We start from the raw sequence: 21,775 nt of genomic DNA on the forward strand, positions 1-21,775 counted from the left end.
TCATTTTTCCTGCTCACATCGCTCCTCTCAGGGAATAGTCAATGCGATGGCAATATAACTGCATCAAGTCGTGGTCTGTACTGTGAATACAAACTTTTCCCCTAGATCCACCTTCAGGTCCAATGTATTTGCCCCATCAAGAATGCATCTGGTACCTGTATGGGTCTTGGTCATCCTCTCGCCTTCGGTCACAAATCAGATGAAAGATGGTATTGCATCAAGAAACTAAAGTGAATGACACAATTTTAAATTCAAATCGAAATCTTATAAATACAACTTTTATCAAGTATTTTGTTACTTTCTACAGGTCTAACGTGCGTTGTCTTTTTACTAATAACTCATGGACTTTTTGCTCGTTAAAGCTTACGTCTTTTCAAAATTTGAAAATTAACAAACTCTAGTTTGATTTAAAACATGATAACTAACAGTCACTTGTACAATAAAAAATCATTGGCCATCAAAACTGTAAAGCGAGCTTTCCGAAAATGTTATCATAGCACCAAATGTAAACGTTTGCAACTTTGGGCTGCGTAGCGTTCTAGAACACATTCGTTGCGATGTGGAACGTTGCTATCATACGTTCTGTTTTATCTATAAAGTACAGTTTATATAATTATAGACCTACCAGAGTGTCCAGACGTTTTAGAGGTCTAGGTCAAAAATTGGTAAAAGTCAGATTCTCAATACATTTACCGATTTTTTTTTTTTTTTTTTTTTTTTTTTTTTTGCTCTTTGCCCCCGTCTAAAAATGGCCTATGGACACTCTGGTGGGTCCATAATTATATTGAAAAGCTTTAACTTACTATATGGACACTCTGGTTGGTCCATAATTATATTTAAAAGCTTTAACTTATTCTCAGATCTCTATGGTGGCGAGAATGCATACTTGGGCATGGCATGTTTCCAGTACGAATAAGGAAATGTGCATTTTCAAAATTATTTTTGCATCAATATTTAAGCATATCTGTGGATGCGAATCAAACAGAATAATCTGCAGTTTAAATGCGTTTCTGATGTACGCGATAGTCATATCATCGCCAAAACAGAGTATGTCGGATATTCGAGCTGCTTATCTCATGCATTGCACATGGCTACTAATGCATAATACAACATAATTTCAAAACCATAGTATTTCATTTACTTGCAATACATAGCTGTCTTTAAAAGAAAAGGGAAAAAACAACGGAGAGATTTCAAAGTAGCGGAATATTAACATGTGTGACCGTATATGGAAAAATCACAAGCATAACGTCCGGGTCTGGGAGAAAAGCACTCCCTAAATATGAAGAAAAAGTACTACAAATGTACCACCAAAGTCAGTGATTAAGAAAGTATCTATAGTCAAAATGTTTTTGATTTTTTTTAACGTCGTATGGAATGTTTCTGGTTCTACCACATATTATAACCTTCAGGTAAAAACATTGACCACTATCCTTCATATCTACAAATGAAGGAATCTTATAAATATACTACACTAAATGTAGTGGGTTATATCGTACCAAATATATCCATATATATAATACATTATACATGTATATACAACGCAATATATTGGATAGTAGATACGTGTCCCTAGATTTGTTTTAATGATTATGACGCACTACCTTTCCGAAACGGTTATAAATTTTTAAAATGGGAATGTAAAACAAGATCGATAATTTTGTAGAGTCGCAAAAATTATTAACTTACCGTTTAATACTACATTTATCATCACCTTCTGAACGATTTGATTAAAATAAATAAAATGTTTATTTTCATAACGCGGGTCGTATTATGTTTCCCGCCGTCGTCCTAAATACCGGGCGGTAGTTGACTATCACTGCGCCAGACGGCAAAACAGCGAATTGACTCTCCACTGTTTTCATATATTACGCAGGAAATCTTGCATATGCTTGGTGTCGTAACCTTATTTTAAGTCATCGGTACGCATTTTCTGATGTTATTTATGTTTTTTTTAAGAAACCTTTATATTTTGCTACGTGTCCCTAGATTTGTTTTAATGATTATGACGCATTTAATTACCAAACTTATCACCAAATGACTGGTTCCGTGGTCCCTTTGTCTTCAGTGACACGTACTGCTATACCTGACAAGGGTTACAATGGACGCCGCTTAAAACACCCGGGTCAGTTATTTCGTTACGATTAATTTATTCTTATACTGGTTCATTTGTTGAATTATCGCTTTTATCATCGGGGCATCAGACATGCCGCGGTGCAGACCAACCTTATAATGTATCAATATACAGTTATTGAGTGGAAGGTATAATGTATGTAATCACACCCACGACTGGGAAATATATACACAGAGACGACAGTCGCCGTGACGTATCTCAAGAGTTTACAGATACATCTTATATCGTACACTTATATCCATTGAAACACATACAGACAGACAAGGAACTTTATCATGGCTGTCTGTGGTTATGAGGCCAAGAGGAACATAAGCCAAAGCCAGCAAGCTGATTTTCTCTTCTACAATTCAAAATATCATCACAGAATGCTTTCATATTAATTTCTGAAAAGAATCATCGCCAAAATGATGAAAAGACGTTTTACGAAAACATCTCAGTCCTTTCAACAGACCGGACAGTCGGGAAAACCTGGCCCAAAAGATGATTTAAAGAAGAAAGAAGCCTACAAGCCAAAACTCGTCAATCCGTTGCGATGTGGAATATGTTCTGGAACGCTACGGAGTCCAAAGCTGTTGCCTTGTTACCATACGTTCTGTTGCAAGTGTCTTGAGAACTACGTTGAAAGGAAGCATGATCCCGAACAGCCGGGATCATTTTCTTGTCCTCTCTGTCTAAAGCTTATTAACCTTCCACAAGACGGTGTCTCCGGTTTGCCAGATAACCTGTATGTGCTGGTCTATGACGCAGTGAACGCCTCTAAAAACCCATGTCAGCAATGTGACACCGGGGCTGGTGCAGTGGCTAAATGTGTGGACTGTGACGACAACATCTGCTTGTCGTGTAAAAACGTCCACGAGAAAATGAAGGCTACCAAAAGTCACAAGTTCGTCCTTCTAGCAGAACAAGAGAAGGTGCTTAGTTCATCCCTCGCACGGCAATGCACATGCCCAGAACATGAAAACGAAGAGATGTCTTATGTCTGTATACCGTGTAATGCACTTCTGTGTGACCAATGTAAAGAGACTCACTTGGACCACAAGTTAGAGGAAGCATCCACTGCCGCTAAAGCTAGAAAAGAAGATCTGTCGAGGTTAGCAGACGGTGTGCGTTCTTACCTTCCCTACATCAAAAACAATATGAAGAAGGCTGACAAAGAAGCAGAACGACTGAAAAAGGACGTGGATAAAACGAAACAGGATGTTCTTAACAATGCCGATAGCTTAAAAAGAGCGATTGACGCAGCATGTGCGAGGAAGTTGCAAGGAATAGATGAAACTCTAGACCGAACTTTGTCATCTATCGAAAGATTCCGTGCGGAAATGGAACGAGTGTATCTGTCAATGAAGAGTCTGGCTGTAATGTCAGACCAGATATTCGACCTGGCCCCTGATGGACTCTTGCTGCAAACAAATCATAACATCAGTAAGCGCCTGGAGTCTGTCCCTACGGAGATTCCAACGTGTTCTTTAGAAAGCGCGCACACAAGCTTCGAGGCAGCCGCCGTACCGCAAGTGGAATTACTGGGCGAAACCAAAGTATCTGTACTGCCAATTCTGAACTTTTCTCCGTCAGACAAGAAAGTCCCAACATTCTACTGTCCAGGTCGGCCCTATTCCATCTGCCCCGTGTCTGACGACGAGGCATGGGTGATCTGCGATACGTCTGAGACCATACAGCTCTTTTCCAAGAACGGCGCAATTCGACAGTTCCTCAAATTACCGGGGGAAGCCAATGACATTTGCTGTTTCCCTAACGGTAATCTCTTCGTCACAGAACTCCGTGGACGCGCCATCTGGAAAATAGGTATCGACAATTCGGTGACGACTTTCACTAGCATCGACGATACTGTTCGTGGTATTTACTATTTCGATGGGAATTTCTACGTCACCAGCAAAGACTCCAGTCGGCACGCGGTGTCTGTTTTGGCAAAAGACACAGGGGATGTTGAAAATGAAATTGTCCAAGACAACGGCAATAAGATATTCTGTCATCCGGATCGTCTTGCAGTCATCAGCAACGGGACTGTTTGCGTAACCGACAGGGGCAAAGATGGCGCTGTCATATTTATTACGTCTGCTGGTCATGTGAGTTCCTCTTACAAGGGAGAAGGTGAGGGCAAGAATGAGGGACACGTGGAGAGGTTTGAGCCGTGGGGACTTTGTGTGGATCAACACGATAATATATTCATATCTGATCGGTTTAATGACGTCATTCATGTCCTCAATCACGATGGCGTTTTCCAGAAATACTTACTCAACAAAGACGACGGTATAAGGCGCCCACTAGGTGTCGCTGTCGACAACGCTGGTCATATTTGGGTCGGCAACGAGGATGGCAGTATTCGTGTATTTGAATATGTAGAACTTCTGTAATGCATGGGAATGTACTGTAAATTGTCTCTTGGCGTGTTGATAGGACAGATATTTCTTTTTCATCTTTGTTGCTTCGAAGTATACAGAATTTCAGCATATGATATAAGAAACAACATGGGCCACAATATTCAGAAGAAAAAAAAAGACTCATTACAAGTAAATAATCTGTTTAAGCATTGAATGCACGATTTTTTTTAACTTCATCGAGGTATGAAAGAAATCTTGTTTGCAAACGCGGATTCTCACAAAAGTTTGTAAACAAAATTTATTTCATAACCCGGTGAAGTTAAAAAATAGTTACACCAATGCTTTTAATTTTTTTTCTTCAGATTTCTTGATTACATCAAATACGTTTAAACGTACCATTCCATTGACTTTTCAATAGATTATTTTTTTCTAAATCAATACGCAACATCGACCTCTCTATTGTGACGTCATGATAACATCGAGTTTTCGCGCCACTCTCAGATTTTTCCCATAGTATATAAAGATAAAGTATCTGCCAATCAGAAAGTTGGATTTAGTATGAAAACAAATAAAAATTAATTATTTTCACATGAACTATCAAAACTTAAATGTATTAGTCTGAGAAAGGAGAACACACAGACGAAATATACTCCTGTTGCTTTGATCTGAAATCTGATTAAAATGCATGTCCTTATTCCATTAAAAGTGGAACATCTCATAAGCTATATGCAAACCATGTCGCACACACGAAATTCTAAAGATTGACCGTGATTTGTGTCTAGAATAAGAAGGCCAACAAAATGTAATTTCCTGATTGGATGTTACCATATCTGATACCGTAAAAACACAATGCATTTCTGATTGAGTCAGATATCGGATTTTATTGTAACCTACTATCCTCGATACTCCAGGGGTTACTATCACTGACATTATGTCCACCCCTGTACCGTCCTCGATACTCCAAGTGTTCCGATCACACACGATCTCTACACTTCTCGACTATCTCATAGTAAAAGTGAAGGCAACAGAAGACTCATAAAATAAAAATAATCGAATAAATATACACTGTGGTTGACTGTGTTGCTTTGAAGTTGTGCGTAGCTTTATAATCTTCAAAGGAAGTCTCCAGGTCTGTGGTTGGTCAGTTTTGTTCTCCTGATCAGTCTCCAGTTTTCTATAAGATAGTTCAGGGGTGGACATATCGTGAGTGATAGTAACCCCTCGAGTAATGAGGATGGTAGCCCACTTACAAACGTACTTGGTCAAAATTAATGTTTACACGTGATAATTGGGATGATTTTATGGATCTCACTGCCTTGTCAAATTAGTGGCATAAAAGATGTTTGAGCGATGACGGTATAATTTTTTTTCAGATATAGATCTAATCAATTCATTTTAACGTCACCAAAAATCTCAGCAGCCAGTGAATATAATCAGTGACAGCCATTTGAATGTGAACATTAGAACCCATCCCTATTATTACACTCGGGGCGTAGCTTGCTCTATAAAAAAAAAGCCCGGGCTTGCACATAACAAATCCTGGTATGAGTCATCTATGTAGATCCGTCAAAGTCTTGAATGTAAGTTAAAATAACCTAAATATATAGATGATTTATCTAAAATTAAGAATACTGAATATAACCGTGCAGTTTTGGAAATCCGGAAATGGAAACCTGAAGTCGTATCCGTTTATTACGATCAACCTACGGGTTCTCGTTGTTTAGTGCTTGTGTTGTTTGGTGCGTTAATATGAATCTTCTAAGTCACAAGATGGCTTTTACAAGACACGCAAAGTCAAAGGACGACAGATGAAATATCGAAAAGTGACACCTCGCAAATTATAGTGACACTCAGTAGATTATCCTTAGATAGTCCGCTAAAACCTGCCTATATCATATTAAGCCTTTTTTTTTTCTTTTTTTTTTAACAAATATAAAGTCTATATATTAGGCGGAAAAAAAACCACAAAAAAAACACCTTATAATATAGGCAGATTTAGCGGACTAGATTCATTTCAGTAATCTAAATAGGAAAAAGACACTTTATCTAGATATGGGATCATTGTTCCAAAATCCCAACCCATAGTAAATGTACAATGACACATACTCACAGTGGAACGACATAGAGATATAAAACTTCCCGTCAAGATAGACTTTAAGAAGACAAAATACTTTTTCTATCAGTGCGACTTTTATGCCTTATAATATGAGGCGCTGTTTTTATATTCATTCATTTTTTTAACATATAAAAGCTTATGTATAATTCGATTTTTACACATGAGAAAATTCCGTAACGTAAGAAAGTTCCGTCAATCTATCCTCAAATCAACTTAGAGTCACTCAAGATACATGTAACGTTAGGACTTATCATGAGATTTTCATACACTTTGTACTAAACATTAACGCATAATTATCAGGTACATGTACAGGTAGAAAACAGGCCTATGCGTTTGATTTTAATAAATCTAGTTAATCAGTGCAATACCAAGCATTATCAAACATCATTTTCGGGGCTAAACAATTCCTTAAAACCATTTTCCGTCGGGAGGGCTTCTGGGGGCCTAGGCCCCCAGACCCCTCGCCTGGGCTTGCACATGTAAAAGACTCTATTGTGAAAGAATGTTGGAAAGTAATCTGTAAAAGGAGTGGGTCGGTATGACTTGTATATAGTGTTAAATACGGTCTCTGTCACTCACCCGACGGAACATGCTTTGGCTCAGTTGATAGTGCCGTAGATTTCCACGCCGGAGACCCGGGTTCGATTCCTGGTCGGGGCACTTGGCAGGAATGTGTATAAATACTGATTTTCTTCTTATTATTGTTTATGATAAACCAAAATTGACATACACACAAAAAAGAAGAAGAAGAAGAAAAAAGAACACATCCTGTTCCAACGAGCGTCGAACCCCACCTTTTGGACATAGAAGTCTATTTTCAGCTTCCTCATCCTAGTTTAAAAATAACTCTACTTTCTCTTTGGAAGAACGATATTTGTTTAATCTGTGATGTCGTAAGTATTCTGCTATTAAAGAAATAATATTACATAATTTCGGCTTATATACCCATTCGATATCTGACCACTGAAACTTTCCAGCACTAGAACACGCATATGATATTCAAGGACACATGTCCCTGCACAGCGCATGCACATTAAACTTTTTGACCCCAAACAGCCCACGGCAGCGTGCAGTCTCAGTTCTCCTAACGGCACCGGGTTGATGTATTAGGTACAGCGATCGTTGGTAAAGTATCTAATAATTTATAACTTTAAATGTTATATTAGATTTGAAAGTTAATTCATGATACCCAGTTACATATATGTTTATTTGAGAAATAGAAAGTAAGAAAAGAATGTTGATAGTATGTGTACTGGATACTGTTGGAATTTGCCCTGTACATTTTTGTATGCATGCGGGTTTGGGGTTTGTTGACTAAGGGCTAACTTTAGGCCTAGTGAAGTATAGGAAATGACATGCTGTATACCATGTCTAATAGTTTACAGAAAGGATCAACGTAAAAGCCTTTGTAAAACTAGAAAGGAGTTTTACAATAAGGCCTGCAATAAATAAATATGTTCTGAACTTGTCATTAGGCTAAATGAAAATATGAAATACATTTGCAAGTAATTTACAGTGGGCCCAGTTAGTAGATCTATTATTGCTGAAGTAAACACAGACTAATTTTCTTATTTTACAATTTTCATTCAGTTTGTAAAGAGTTTAATGTAATGATAATATTTGATCGATTTAAAAAGAAAAGTTTATTTTTTTCAAATTGTTATATTAAATCATAGTTATTTTTAAGCGTGATATATATTCAATCATGCCAATACAAATAATTCTGAATGTTATTTTTTTAAAGGACAAAGGTTTTGTTATTTTGTTTTTAAATGCAAGATCCAAGAACCTGTGTGTCTAACTTGCCAGAATTAAAGACATACAAGTTTTGTTGAAATGACCTTGACATTGGTTCAAGGTCAATAGGTCATAGCATTGGTTCAAGATCATGAGATATATATGCAGTTTTATATTTGATGCAGTGATCATTCAACATGTGCAGTGATAAAATTTGTCTCATGACAATACTTAAATAACACAATATATTCTTCTAAACCTGGCTTTTAATAATATTAAGCTTTTTTTGTTAGGCTATATATATTACTATTAGACAAAATAAAACTTAACATGATAGGGATTTTAACAGAATTGCCCTATATAAACTGAACCTTTGAGGTTCTGGCATGATTGGTAGTGTATTGCTCCAATACGTTTTGAAGTTAGTAACATTTCCATCCATAATATAATGTAAAAGCTATCAACTGACAACTGCGCTGATTTTTTTAAGAAGTTCCAAATAACTAAAAGGTCAAAGACATATTTGGCCATAACGATACTGGATTAAAGGTCCACAACTTTGCAAACTTGTACATGTATGTTTAAATAAAATATTTTACCTTTATTCTAGATCTTTACATTCATTGAACATTCAAAATTATTTTTTTATGAACAAGATAAAGAATTTTAAATTAGATTTTCAAGGGAAAGCAATTGCCTGGGATGGCGCTCCAGGTCCAAAATCCTATGTTACATAAAATAACTGAATATGATCAATCAGGTTCAACTGAGGTGATCATTGTTTAACTTCATGACAACTTCAAATTCCAAGGGGTATGTGCTTGCAGGGGATTATAACGTTGGAAAGTCAAAGTCATTGTTTCTAACAATAATTTTTTTTTCATAAAGATAATTTGGGTTTTCTCATGCTCAGATGCCATGGTATCCTTGATACTCCAGGGGTTACTATAACTGATGTAATATCCACCCCTGGACTATCTCATAGTAAAACTGAAGGCAGTTCAGAGTAGAAATTCTGACCAATCACATGCCTTCAAAGACTTCCTTTGAAGACTACAGAGAGAGTAACACCCAACTTCAAAGCAAACACCAGTGTACTGTTTTGATGTACAACAAAGGACTTAATTACCTGGTCTGTTCTGTTGCCTCCAGGTTTACTATGAGCTATGTTAGAGGTGGATATAACGACAGTGATAGTAACCCCTGGAGTATCAAGGATGATGGCATAGCAGCCTTAGGGAATGTGCTTACTTTAGATTTTTCTCCAGACTTACCAAAGCCAAAGGTCAATGTCACTTTTATTAAAAATAGATTATGATCAATTTCCATACTCAAATAGTCAAATTTCATTGACACTTTTCCAAAGGAAAATGCTTGCTTTTTAAAATAGTTTTCCATGTTTAAAAGGTCAAGGGTCACACTACTAAAATAGAATATTTTCTTTTGGTGTGATGTGTAAGAAATTTTGCTTTTGTGTAGCTGGTAACATATCAGATTCTTTTGAGCTCTTGTTTAGCAAAAAAAATCTTCCTTTTTAGGTTAAAAGTTGGTGGAATCTAAAAGTTCGAGTGGAATAAAAATGTTGGGATTGATATTAGATGCCCAGAAAATGTGGGATGAAGTTCTCGTCAATGCAGGTAACTGTATCTACTCTTTAATTGATGAGGCAGATGGCCACTGTAGAAGTAATGACGCATTAAAGTTTCTTTGTTATCAGATATGTACAACATTTGATTAAAATTAGCAAACAGAGCATGAATATTTAAATATTATGTCCCTACACCTACGCCATGCCAAAAAACAATAAGAAAGCAAATTTGACATCTGTAGGAAATTGTCTAAACTTTCAGCTCATAATATTTGCATAATTTTCCTATGTTTAATTTTCAAAATATTTTTATTTTGGTACACTGCTTAAAGGGAAAATTCATTCTACGAGAACATTAAAATTTGTATATATATCGGAAAACCCCGAGTTCTAATGGAAATTAGATCAGTCGGTTTTACTGTGATATGTCAGAAAATCCCATGGTGGTGAAATGCGTGTGAAATGTTCAAACTCACTCGCTGTCCGCCATTACACATTGTGGTCGAATATCTTGTATGCCGAACCCAGTCCCTTGCTCGTAGAGTAATGCTACTTTTGTCTAGAACTGCTCAAATCGCTCTGACAGAAGTGTGTTTACCTTATTAGGTGAATTGTTTTGCCTAAAAAATCATTATATCACCTCCACAGTGGTTATGTAGTTCATTTGTTTAACGTGCGTGACTTTGGCTCGGGTATGGGTACAGCGTACATATTGTACCTGCTTAATCGTATTGATCAACGATTTGTAATTACAACGGTATCAATTAAAATACTAAATAATGACGTGGAATTTGTCAATATCTTATGTTATATGTTTCATAAGAAATGTAGAACAATACATTTATGCCATATTTTGCTTCTTGGTTATGTAAAAGAATTAGCCTGAGTGAATTGTCCCTTTAAACTTTACAACATCATTTCCTTCTTTGTTCTTCATTACCAAAATGGCAACAAAGAAATTTGCTATCTAATAGTTCATGCCATGACCTGAAAGAGTGGACAATTTTCTATATTTGGTTGAAATTGATTGATAAAATAGACATATAAGCAAAATTTCAAAGAAAAAAAAGTAAAAATTCATAGATATTATAGTGAGAAATGATAGTAGGGATATTTTTTGGCATGACGTTATACATATACATTGAAATATTACGACCTACTTATGAGACTCAGAGTATCACATTTATTTGTCAAAAATCAAAGAACCTGTTCTCCAAGGGGAGACAACTTATAAAACTATGTTTGAGATATTTTCTTTAACTTCTTTTCAATGTAATGATGCATAAAAGTTGACAATTATCTGGTACCAATATTGTTATAGCACTGGATTTGATAATGAGCAGCAATATCATGAACTTTTTTTCTAAGTTATCATGAAATAATATTTAAATCTAGCTAACTTTTAATTGTTTTCCGTTTTTTCTTAGATTCCCGTGTGAAGGATTGGTTTATGATGTCCAGTCTCGTTCCAACCCTCGTTATTTGCTTGTTATACTTCGGTGCTGTGTTGATTGGTCCCACATTTATGGAAAAAAGGAAACCATTGAACATCAAAAACATCTTAGTACTGTACAATCTAGCAATGGTGGCCTTATCTACATACCTATTTATGGAGGTAAGTTTTAGCATTAAAGTTGATGCTTACAGTATAATACTTTACATTCCCATGGTCCATATATTGTGGCTTTCTTTAAAGGCCCGCTTACTTTCCGGAGCAAAATAAAAAGGTTTCTTAAAAATATTAATAACATCAGAAAATATACACAGATGGCCTAAGATGAGGTTACAACACCAAACATATGCAAGATTCCCAGCATAATATATGATAACTGTGGAGATTCATTTCGCTGTTTTGCCGTCTGACACAGTGATAGTCAACCAACGCACAGTATTTAGGACGACGGCAGGAAACATCAACCTGTGTTATAAAAATTAACATTGTATTTATTTTAATCAAATTGTTCAGAAGGTGATGATATATGCAGTATTAACGGTAAGTTCATAACTTTTGCGACTTTACAAAATTATCAATCTCGTTTTACATTCCCATTTTAAAAATTAAAAGCCATTTTTGAAAGGTAGTGGGCCTTTAAGGACCATATTCATGATGATTGAATTATTCAGTTGCTCTATTCTTTTCAGAAAGAAATGTTGTTTGAAAATTTTCCTGGTGTTAAGAATTTGTTGATTTTAGTAGAAATGTAAATACCGTATTCGACCCATAAAGCGCCCAGGGCGCTTAAAAAATTGATAAAAATGAAAAGGTGCTAATAAGTCGAAATTATTGCAAATCTATACCGTTTTATGTCATTTTGGTCCTTATTTATGCATGGGCAATTGAAATTGAGGCCTCAAAAAGGGGGAGGGGCGCTTATAGGGACATGGGCACTTATTGGGTCGAATACGGTATAGTGAAATAATCCCCCTCACCTCACCCGCCGAAATTGAAGCATTATTATTGGGCTATACAGTATTTGTTTATTAAATAGTCCACAATTTGATGATGGTGGACTAGTCAGCTTTGGTCCATATTTCAGCTCATCTTTAGACTTCAAACATGCCTTGGTAAGTGATATTTCAATATCTTAGGATATTTTACCTAGCACTGTATAGGAAGCTTTTCCAAATACACATGTACCATTTTGTAGCTTTCCCCTGGTCCCTCATTGTTCAGTTGTTCATATTGCAATTCCGGTTTGACATTTAAAGGTTGTTGGTGGTATTTCTAAAAACAGACTTTCTTTGCTCATGATATCCTCGATATAGCTTTTATAACAAACTTCAGCTTCATAACGTTTCTTTTCTTACATAGTATTTTCATATACATGTACAGTATACCTTGTCTATACCGTGTCATCCGGACAAGCATACTTGATCAGTATAAACAGGTTTCTGGATTCTTCAGGTTTTAATTACTATAATTAAGAAGGAAAATGATATACAATGAAAGTCTGGATTAGACAAGGACCAGTTTTGACAAGTTACACTGTAGAAACATACTTTTATTTCTATATATCTGTTACAGTTCCTGCTGTCGGGCTGGGCCAATGGGTACAGTTTACGATGCCAGCCAGTAGACTTCTCCAACTCTAAGACAGCTATAAGGGTATGTATATCTGACACTGTAAACCATTTAAGCATTGAACAGCTTTCAGTTGGCAGATATGGGATGATAAATGCCAATCGGACAATTAAGGCAAATGTAGCAATAATGTGACCTAGGATTACTTGTTATACTTGCTGGCTAAAGAAGTGAGCTGTTTAATATCCAGTTGGTATTCATCCTCAACTCAACTGTCAACTGAAAATAGTTCAAAAGCCAGTGACTTTAAATTATAGTCAGATTTTCAGCAAATAATCATGGAAATGATCATCAAGATCGCTTTGTGGATGATGCATCTTCTTTCAGCATTACCCAGTGTTTCAAAAGTCTTTTATGTATTGTTAACATTCACAAATTTCCTCTAATTATAATTCCTGTTGAAGAACCTTTTACAAAAACAATATATTAGAATGTGAAATATATTTCACTTCTCAATCGTGTAACATGAATTTTTTACAATCCCTTTACAGATGGCTAATGCCTGTTGGTGGTTCTACATATCGAAATTCATCGAACTTTTAGACACAGTAAGTATTGTATAGGAATGTAATCATTGTTGTATGTGCAGCAGGAGAGGAGTAAATGTAACGAACCGACTGGGGTTTGAACCCGAGACATCTGAACATTAGCTAGCTGGATCTATATACTAATTGAACTTAACCTGGTCACCAAATGATCAACCAAGTCCAATTCAGCTACCTTCCAATCTAATTAGATTGGCTACATTCCTCCACCCTATCTCCAAGTCTTCGCCCTAAAAGTCATAACTAAGTTTGCAAGCTTGCCAATTTTGTAACAGGAGAAGAGAAATTTGTGTCGGATACTAAATTTGGCTACTGTAGTGATTGTTACTTCAAAACCTTTTTCTCAAGTTTATCGAGTTGAAGTTGGTGTACAGTGTATTTTGTAACATTGAGCTATATAAAAGCATCCAATCTCCAGATATATGAATTACTACTTACTTTTAAATAACTTATGTTGTGTTGTAGAAGTGTTGATTGGAACATGATTATGTTATCATTTCAGATATTCTTTATCACGAGAAAGAAGTATAACCAGGTGACATATCTACATGTATTCCATCATGGTGTGATGCCTTTCTCTTGGTGGTTTGGGGTCAAGTTTGTACCAGGTAAGAACATTACCAGGCGGTAATGGGTTTGCTTATTTGTACACCGGAAAGGTAACTTTGGGACAGCAGCTAGGTCATGTGACCTATGAGATTTAATGAGCATGCATGTAAGAATCCTAATTTCATCGTCAACATCAGAAAGTTCAACAGACACTGAGCCTCATTCAATCTAAAACTATAAAACTGAAACACTGTTAGGTTTAGTTTAATTATTTTAACATCCTATAAATTAAGAGTCAGGGTCATCTAAGAACGTGCCGGGTTTATATGTGGAGGTAAGCTGTAGCACCCAGAGAAAAACCGCCGAACAGCTATCAGTAACTGGCAACTACCCCAAATGTGATTTGAAATCATAACCCAGAGGGATCGGTTGTAACATGTAAAGACATTTTAACCACTTTGTCACAGTGGCCCCTACTGACACACAAAGGCCATGTATCATAGGCAGAGTAATCATGACTTGACCACTGTCTCTTTATCTGACCATGACTTGACCACTGTCTCTTAATCTGACCATGACTTGACCACTGTCTCTTTATCTGACCATGACTTGACCACTTTCTCTTCATCTGACCATGACTTGACCACTGTCTCTTTATCTCAATAAGAGAGCTAGTAACATCAAATTAACAAAAAATGTAAGATGATTAACTTTTACTGAATTCTCCTGGTAGGTGGGTTTGGAACTTTCCATGCGATGATCAACTCCTTCATCCACCTAGTGATGTATACGTATTACGGTCTAGCAGCTCTTGGGCCCAGGTATCAAAAATACCTCTGGTGGAAAAAGTACATGACAAAACTACAACTGGTAAGTATACATTGTATAATGTTCACGGTAGAAAAAATTTTAAAAGTGGATATGTATGGTTAAGGGGAGGTAACCACTTCAAAATTAAAATAAAAATTATTGTATGATTGAACATATAAAGGGGAGATAATGCCTCCAACAAATTTTGAAAATCCCCTTGTCCACAATTTTGTCTCAGATGCTATATGGTTACGAATCTTTCAGGCCCAGTTTGTAATCTGCTTAGCTCACGCCTCCCAGCTATTATATATGGAATGTAACTACCCTACAGTGTTTGTCTACTGGATCTTATTGAACGCCGGGAGTTTTCTCATTCTCTTCGCAAACTTCTACTACCAATCATATATATCCCACAAGTCGAAACCACAGCGTAATGGAACTGTCCGAAATGGAGATGTCCGAAACGGAATCAAGTCCAAGACTGGTTGATGATTGTAGCTAATTAGATTCTTTAAATTAATTCTTTCATCAAAACTGTAGATTTGCCAGGATGGTTTTGCTTTTTATCATTTTAAATGCTCTAATTTGTGCCTGAAGTAATACTTCTGATTCTGTAGTATTATTCTTACATTATTTGTCAAAACCAGAGGTCTGGTTTTATTTTTATGTTTTAAATTTTGAGTGCCTTAATGATTTTCTAACAAATATTGATTTATGTGTTCACATTGTCAAAGTTTAAAATGTCATAATCGTTGACCAACTTAAACAACTGGCATACATACGATTACAATATTTGATACTATGACAATCAATGATTATTTTTAAAGATGTAATATTTTTATCTTGATTGATCAGTTGTGATTACATATTTTTATAATTTCTATAATTAAATGTACTAAGGTTGACAATATGTTACAGGCATAATTTGTTCTAAATTTACTGTACTTCATACTGAAGTATTTGAATTAGTTATTTACTTATAATAATAATAGTTGAATTTATTATGTAATACAATGTATAATATATAACTCAGTCACCCCTGAAGACACATTTAGTCTTTTCTAAATCAAAGACCAGACAATACTCCAGGGGTAGTGATCACTTATGATATCTACATCCCTGGACCATTTCATAGTGAAACTGGAGGCAACAGAACAAAACAGGTAATTCAGTCCTTTGATGTACATGTACATCAAAAGAGCCCTGTAACGGTACACTGTGGTTGGCTGTGTGGCTTTGATGGTGGGTGTCCCTCTCTCTGCAGTCTTCAAAAGAAATCTTGGCCTGTGATTGGTTCAGGTTTTTTCCTCTGAGCTGCCTTCAGGTTTACTAGAGATAGTTCAGGTGTGTAGAGATCGTAAGTGATCGGAACCCCTGGAGTATCGAGGATGAGACTAGACCAATCAATAATGAAATACAGGGGTGAATGTGTTATAATTGTGTTAAGTAAGTAATTGATGTCAATTATTTGAACTACTCACCTTATACCTGACAATGTCCTCAAATGTGCCACAGATATCCTTATAGGATTAATTTGAGGCCAACACAGGCTTAAATTGAAACTTATTTAGATTGTAAACACAATGTTTATACTATATACAGGGTAGTGTTGATTTTCTTTCTTTGAATCTTTTAATTTTTCAAATTTTATTTTATGCGTCAATCTGAAGCTATTCCTGATCTGTTGTATTGAACGTTGTTACACAGGGTCTTTGCAATCTGAAGTATCATGCTTGCAATCAATTTTCCATCCACGTATCTTACTTATGAAATTGTTGAACCCATTTTGGTGCTGAATATATCACCCCCTAGAATTTGTTGTACAGAAATAATTAACTGTGTTTAGGTTTAACAATCAATCAAGAGTGAATGAATTAAAACAATTTTCTGTCTTTGTTTTATTAATAGTACAAATTGTTTATTTTTATACAACTTTATTTTATAGTTTGTTACCAGTATGTTAATATTTGTTTCGATGTTTTTAACATAGAGCATGTGTGATGTATTTTATGAACAAATACACCAAATTGGGGAACTTATTTAATATTTACTACGTATATTTTCATTTCATTAAAATATAAAAATTTCTTTATTGCTAAATACACATTCATTTAATGATTCTCTTTTAATAAAAAGTTAAACATCCATTTACGTGTATCATGAAGCAAAGTTGTTCAGAATAAAGGAATGAGTTTACGAATAACAAGGTCAAATCAGAAATCAAAGAGATAAAGATCAAATTTTGTGTATTTGCGACAATGAAAACTTTGTTGACATAATGAATTAAGGTTGGAGCTAAAGAAGGGATCTGGAGTGCAATGAACTGACCAAAGCTTTAATCAATAAATTGGTTTTTCATGTTTATGTTTTGAATGCAATATCATGTGCTTTACAGATTGTTTAAAGTTTTGGCGGACCAAGTGTGTGCTATATGGTACAAAGGAAATTTGTAAATGAATCTAGAACTGATTCCTTTGGGTTACACACAATATACACTATCCAAAACCTCCAGGTGCTACTGTAGGAGGTAGAGACTACAGAGCTGATACTCAAAATCTCTTATTTTCTGTATAAACATCCTCTTCTACCAAATCTCAGGATATTCTATGAACTATGATGCTCCAAGTGTGTTATCAAATCAAAGATGTAATCCCTAAAGTAATAATGCTGTGTCCCATATTGACTCATTCACTCCTGAAGACTTGTTTAGTTTCTTATTAATCAAAGATTTGACCAGTCCATTATGAAATTTCAGGGGTGAATGAGTTTAATGTGTTTATGATTTGATTTCAAGGTAGCTATGGAATATATATCAAAACATATGAGTGTATTGATAATTGATTTTTGTATCTCAGCTGATTATTGGGACTGATTGTTTTGTACAATGATCATCCTCAATACTCCAGGGGTTACTATCACTGATGTTATATCAACTACTGGATTATCGCATAGTAAAACTGAAGACAACAGAAGACATGGGTAATTTGGAATTGCCCAACTTCAAAGCAATACTGTTCACCAGTGTACCGTCATAGAAATTGTATGACGGTACACTGGTGGACGGTGTTGCTTTGAAGTTGGGCGTCGTTCTCTTTGTGATTTTCAAAGGAAGTCTGCAGGGCTGTGATTGGTCAGTTTTCTCTCTTGAACTACCTCCAGTTGTACTACGAAATAGACCAGGAGTGGATATAACATCAGTGGTAGTAACCTCGGTCTGGAGTATCAAGGTTGTACAATGATCTGACCATATTTTATGTGTTTATGAGATATTGAATTTGAAGTTTCGCTTTTGTAACATAAGTTACACTTCTTATATCTTATATTAAACTTATCAAACTTATCTATATTTGTGTTTGTTTTCAGTAGAATGGTGTATGGTGAATGTTATGACAAAAAATTGTTCCTTCAACTGGAGTTGAACACAAAATCTTACAGAATTACAATACTAGATTATTTTCCACTTTGTTTGAAAGTCCAGTTTTGTTTCAGACATTGAAGTCTAAAACACTAAATCCTGCGGAATTACAATACTAGATTATCTTCCCCATGATTTTAAAATTGGATTTTGTATAGAATGTTGACACACCGTAGAATTATAACTTGATTACTGTAGAATCATGCCAAATTACAATACTAGTTTATCTCCACTTGGTTTGAAAACTGGGCCATTTTCGTTTATTCAGAACAACTAGTTCGACCGTTTGGTAAAGTCATTATTTCAAGTATACATCCTGACAGACCTGCAGTTTTTTATATAGGCCTGTGAGGGTTTTGCCAGGCTCATCTAAAAACAATGTTAAATCATCAGATCCGTCTTTAATTCATAAACAAACAATTTGGTCCAACCAGTCAGACCCTATAATCGAAAACGGCCCAGGGTTTTGTTTTTGTCTTAATTATATCATATTAACAGCATTTACAATTGTAAAAGTAACTTAAAACTGTTCCCGGTGTCGGAGATGCAGGAAAGCCGAGTTCCAGGGGAAAACCATGTCCTATTTTAATGATGCTTTCTCATTGTGTTCATAAAAAAATCTCTTTCAAGCTATTTGTTTGCATGGTGATTAATTACTAATAAAAGAAAAAAGTGATGACAAAAGTTTATCACGACCTGCGAGATAAAACAAATGCAAAAAAAAATTATTTTTTCTTTTTTTTTGTATTAATTTCCAACATAAAAATAGCACAAACTGTTCATATAGTCAAATTTGAAAACACATTCCAGGCACAAGGCCTAAACATGCATTTCCGAATGAATTCCATTCTCAAAATGTCTACTCTTCCATTTCTTCACTCATTGGCGCCATCAGTTTCTTTTTAGCTGCACGTTGTAAAAGTCTTTTTTCACGTTCATATTCTTTCATTCTACCAACCATTCTGTAAATACAAAGTGGAGAAAATTAATGGATAATTTACACAAGAGCAAAGTTTTTCTCACAAAATAGTATTAAACAATTTTTATTGCAACCAAGGATGGATCCATCCTCAATACACCAGGGGTTACTTTCATTATCGTTATATCCAACCCTGGACTTTACTATCTGGCCAGAGATTTTGTATTTTTGGTAAACTGGACAGAACATCCCAACCTTATTGCAATATTAAATAGCAAAATATCAAATCATATTCACAAATTCATTTTGCAATTCGGGACAAGAAACCCATACATGTTGAATTGTATATAAAGCTGCAGTATATATTTTACAGAGAATGTTGCCAACAGGAACTTAAATGTTTAATTTGAGGTTAGTGGGATTACTTCCGAATTCTGGTGGAAAACTTTGACTATATAAACATTATACTTACTCCTCATATTCACAGTGCTCCCAGTGATGTTTTTCATGTTTACATCGGTAACCGAATGGCATATTCTTTCGAAAACATTTTAACATATCCACATAATAATGAGCACAGTAATCACGATATTCCTCAGGTATTTTGTGTGCTACCATTTCTTCATATGAAAGTGTAGGCTCTGAAACAGAACATGAAATAATATAAATAATGAACTCTTTGAAGAAAACAAAGCATACAACTTTGTTCACCGGTAAGTCTGAAAACAAGCCATGTATAATAAGGCCATACTTTAAGAAACTCTTGTGTTCATGTGTGGTGACCTGCCAATTTTGTAAAGCTTTATAAATTAAAGGGGTTACCCTGTAAAACCACAAGTCCTCTAATGTTATAAACACAGCACGAGAGGGATCAAGATTTATTTGGCCCTGAATACATCCAAGTTATACAGACTGCAGTTTTTAAACTAAATGCAAAACAGGAAATTATGTGCATATTTGGTGTTTCTTTTTAAATTTTATATCAGTATATTTTCATAGATAGTTAATTTAAATGTATATGGTCAGTGTATAAAAACTGGCTTGTTGCTCAGCTGACAGCATGCTTCTTTTACTCCTTTAGTAGAGCTGTTGGTTAATCATAATTAGATTTGATTCCTGGCTGCAATGGGCTGGGGCACTCGATTTTAATGCACAAGTTCAATAACCCTACACTTTGATGTGCACATACTAAAGAGAAAGGCAGATAAATCTTATGATATAATGGTTGCATGACAATAGAAGTGTAGTGGGAGCAGAAAAATGCATGACCAGACCGGGATTTATTATAAAACTTGGAACCCCTCTGAATGCTAGCTGCAGTGCTCTACCAATGGAGGTACAAGTACCAGCTATATAGGTTGCTGCATATATGGTGATTAATCTGATCCAGAATCCTTACACTTGAATTTCCCCTCCCTCTTCGACCTAAACACTGATCACATATTCCAGGTTCGAGTATCATCCCTTAAAGCGTAGCACCAATGCTTGATACAGAGTTGAAGTCATAGGCACCAAAGGTATGTGAGGAAAAATACACAACCAGACCAAAAAAGGGTTCAAAGCCAGGACCCTGAACACTAGACGGCTTACTCCAATAACATGAGAGTCGACTGGTCAGCCATTTTTTTATCGGACGTTATTTTGCTGGCTGTCGACTCGTTAGACACAACGTAATGTTCCAAAAGTGTCTCGTCGTGCTATACCTCTAACACTGGTGGAGTATACAGTGATAAATCTATGTGCGCATCCCGAGTCCTGGACTCACAGAATTTTAAAAGGACCCATGAAATTTCTGGGAATGGGTATCTATAACACTGTGGGACCCATTGTTTTAACAAAAACCATTGAAAAGGACTCGCGAAAAATAATCGTAGATTGAACACTGAGTATAGACGGCTATACCTGGTCTCTGGCAATGATTGACATAAGCCATTACAGAAGTAGAAGCATAGTGATACAGTACTGAGATTGCTCCTTTTTTGTTTTACTACTGCATAAGCCTAAGCTATATCAAAGCTTGTTTGCATGATGCATGTGTAGCAGGTTTTAGCTGTATAGTGTACATTTATAAGTGCCAATGCATATACATGCAATATCCTGTTTTTTTCATATGTTAATTTAAAGCATGTTCTGTCATAACTTTCAACCAGTTACACGCAGTGGAATAGCTAATGGGCTAACAGTAATTTAGGCTGTATAATAGATCAAAAACACTACTCTAACGTTAGTCTTTTGCCCTTTTCCAGAAACTTGCAGAGTTGAAGGTGAAATATTACATTGTCAATATAAAAAGTTATGTTACCTCTCTCTTTACGACCATTTGGAAACCCATACTTTGGATCGAAAGTTGGAGGTTGGCTTGTATTGGGGCTCAAATCAGGGGCCCACCATTCTTCGACCCCTGTTCTGAGTGTGGTAACAGCCATACCCATCTTGAAGCTGTTTTAATGGCGACTGTCGCTTATGCCCTTAAAAATAAGTAGTTATTGAAATACGTCTAAGGCGGTAAGATTTCCCATGGATAAATTATTTAAATAATAG

The 21,775-nt window shown here is 35.7% G+C and overlaps 3 protein-coding genes across 4 annotated transcripts; 2 read left to right on the top strand and 1 right to left on the bottom strand.

Moving 5' to 3' along the window:
* The first annotated feature begins 2,150 nt into the window (after positions 1 to 2,150).
* LOC138325505 (tripartite motif-containing protein 2-like) lies at positions 2,151 to 6,126 on the top strand. Its single transcript, XM_069271208.1, has one exon. It carries the CDS (start codon positions 2,539 to 2,541, stop codon positions 4,504 to 4,506), a length of 1,968 nt encoding a protein of 655 aa, XP_069127309.1. The 5' UTR covers positions 2,151 to 2,538; the 3' UTR covers positions 4,507 to 6,126.
* A 1,293-nt stretch (positions 6,127 to 7,419) lies between these two features.
* On the top strand, positions 7,420 to 18,258 carry LOC138325506 (very long chain fatty acid elongase 7-like). Of its 2 annotated transcripts, none has more exons than XM_069271209.1 (8): positions 7,420 to 7,714; positions 9,865 to 9,963; positions 11,342 to 11,529; positions 12,940 to 13,020; positions 13,488 to 13,544; positions 14,044 to 14,149; positions 14,824 to 14,960; positions 15,165 to 18,258. In XM_069271209.1, exons 2-8 carry the CDS (start codon positions 9,906 to 9,908, stop codon positions 15,387 to 15,389), a joined length of 852 nt encoding a protein of 283 aa, XP_069127310.1. In that variant the 5' UTR covers positions 7,420 to 7,714; positions 9,865 to 9,905; the 3' UTR covers positions 15,390 to 18,258. The 2 variants fall into 2 exon arrangements, with proteins under 2 accessions (XP_069127310.1, XP_069127311.1); XM_069271210.1 differs by having other exon boundaries at positions 7,420 to 7,699.
* A 782-nt stretch (positions 18,259 to 19,040) lies between these two features.
* Positions 19,041 to 21,697, bottom strand: LOC138325507 (NADH dehydrogenase [ubiquinone] 1 beta subcomplex subunit 7-like). The gene is made up of 3 exons (XM_069271211.1): positions 21,537 to 21,697; positions 19,707 to 19,875; positions 19,041 to 19,277 (listed from the first exon to the last, which is right to left on the bottom strand). The coding sequence occupies exons 1-3, from the start codon at positions 21,664 to 21,666 to the stop codon at positions 19,175 to 19,177; spliced, it is 402 nt and encodes a 133-aa protein (XP_069127312.1). The 5' UTR covers positions 21,667 to 21,697; the 3' UTR covers positions 19,041 to 19,174.
* Between the last annotated feature and the right edge of the window lie 78 nt (positions 21,698 to 21,775).

This window comes from Argopecten irradians, chromosome 6 (genome assembly GCF_041381155.1).
Source record: "Argopecten irradians isolate NY chromosome 6, Ai_NY, whole genome shotgun sequence".
In the NCBI taxonomy this organism is placed as follows: Eukaryota; Metazoa; Mollusca; class Bivalvia; order Pectinida; family Pectinidae; genus Argopecten; species Argopecten irradians.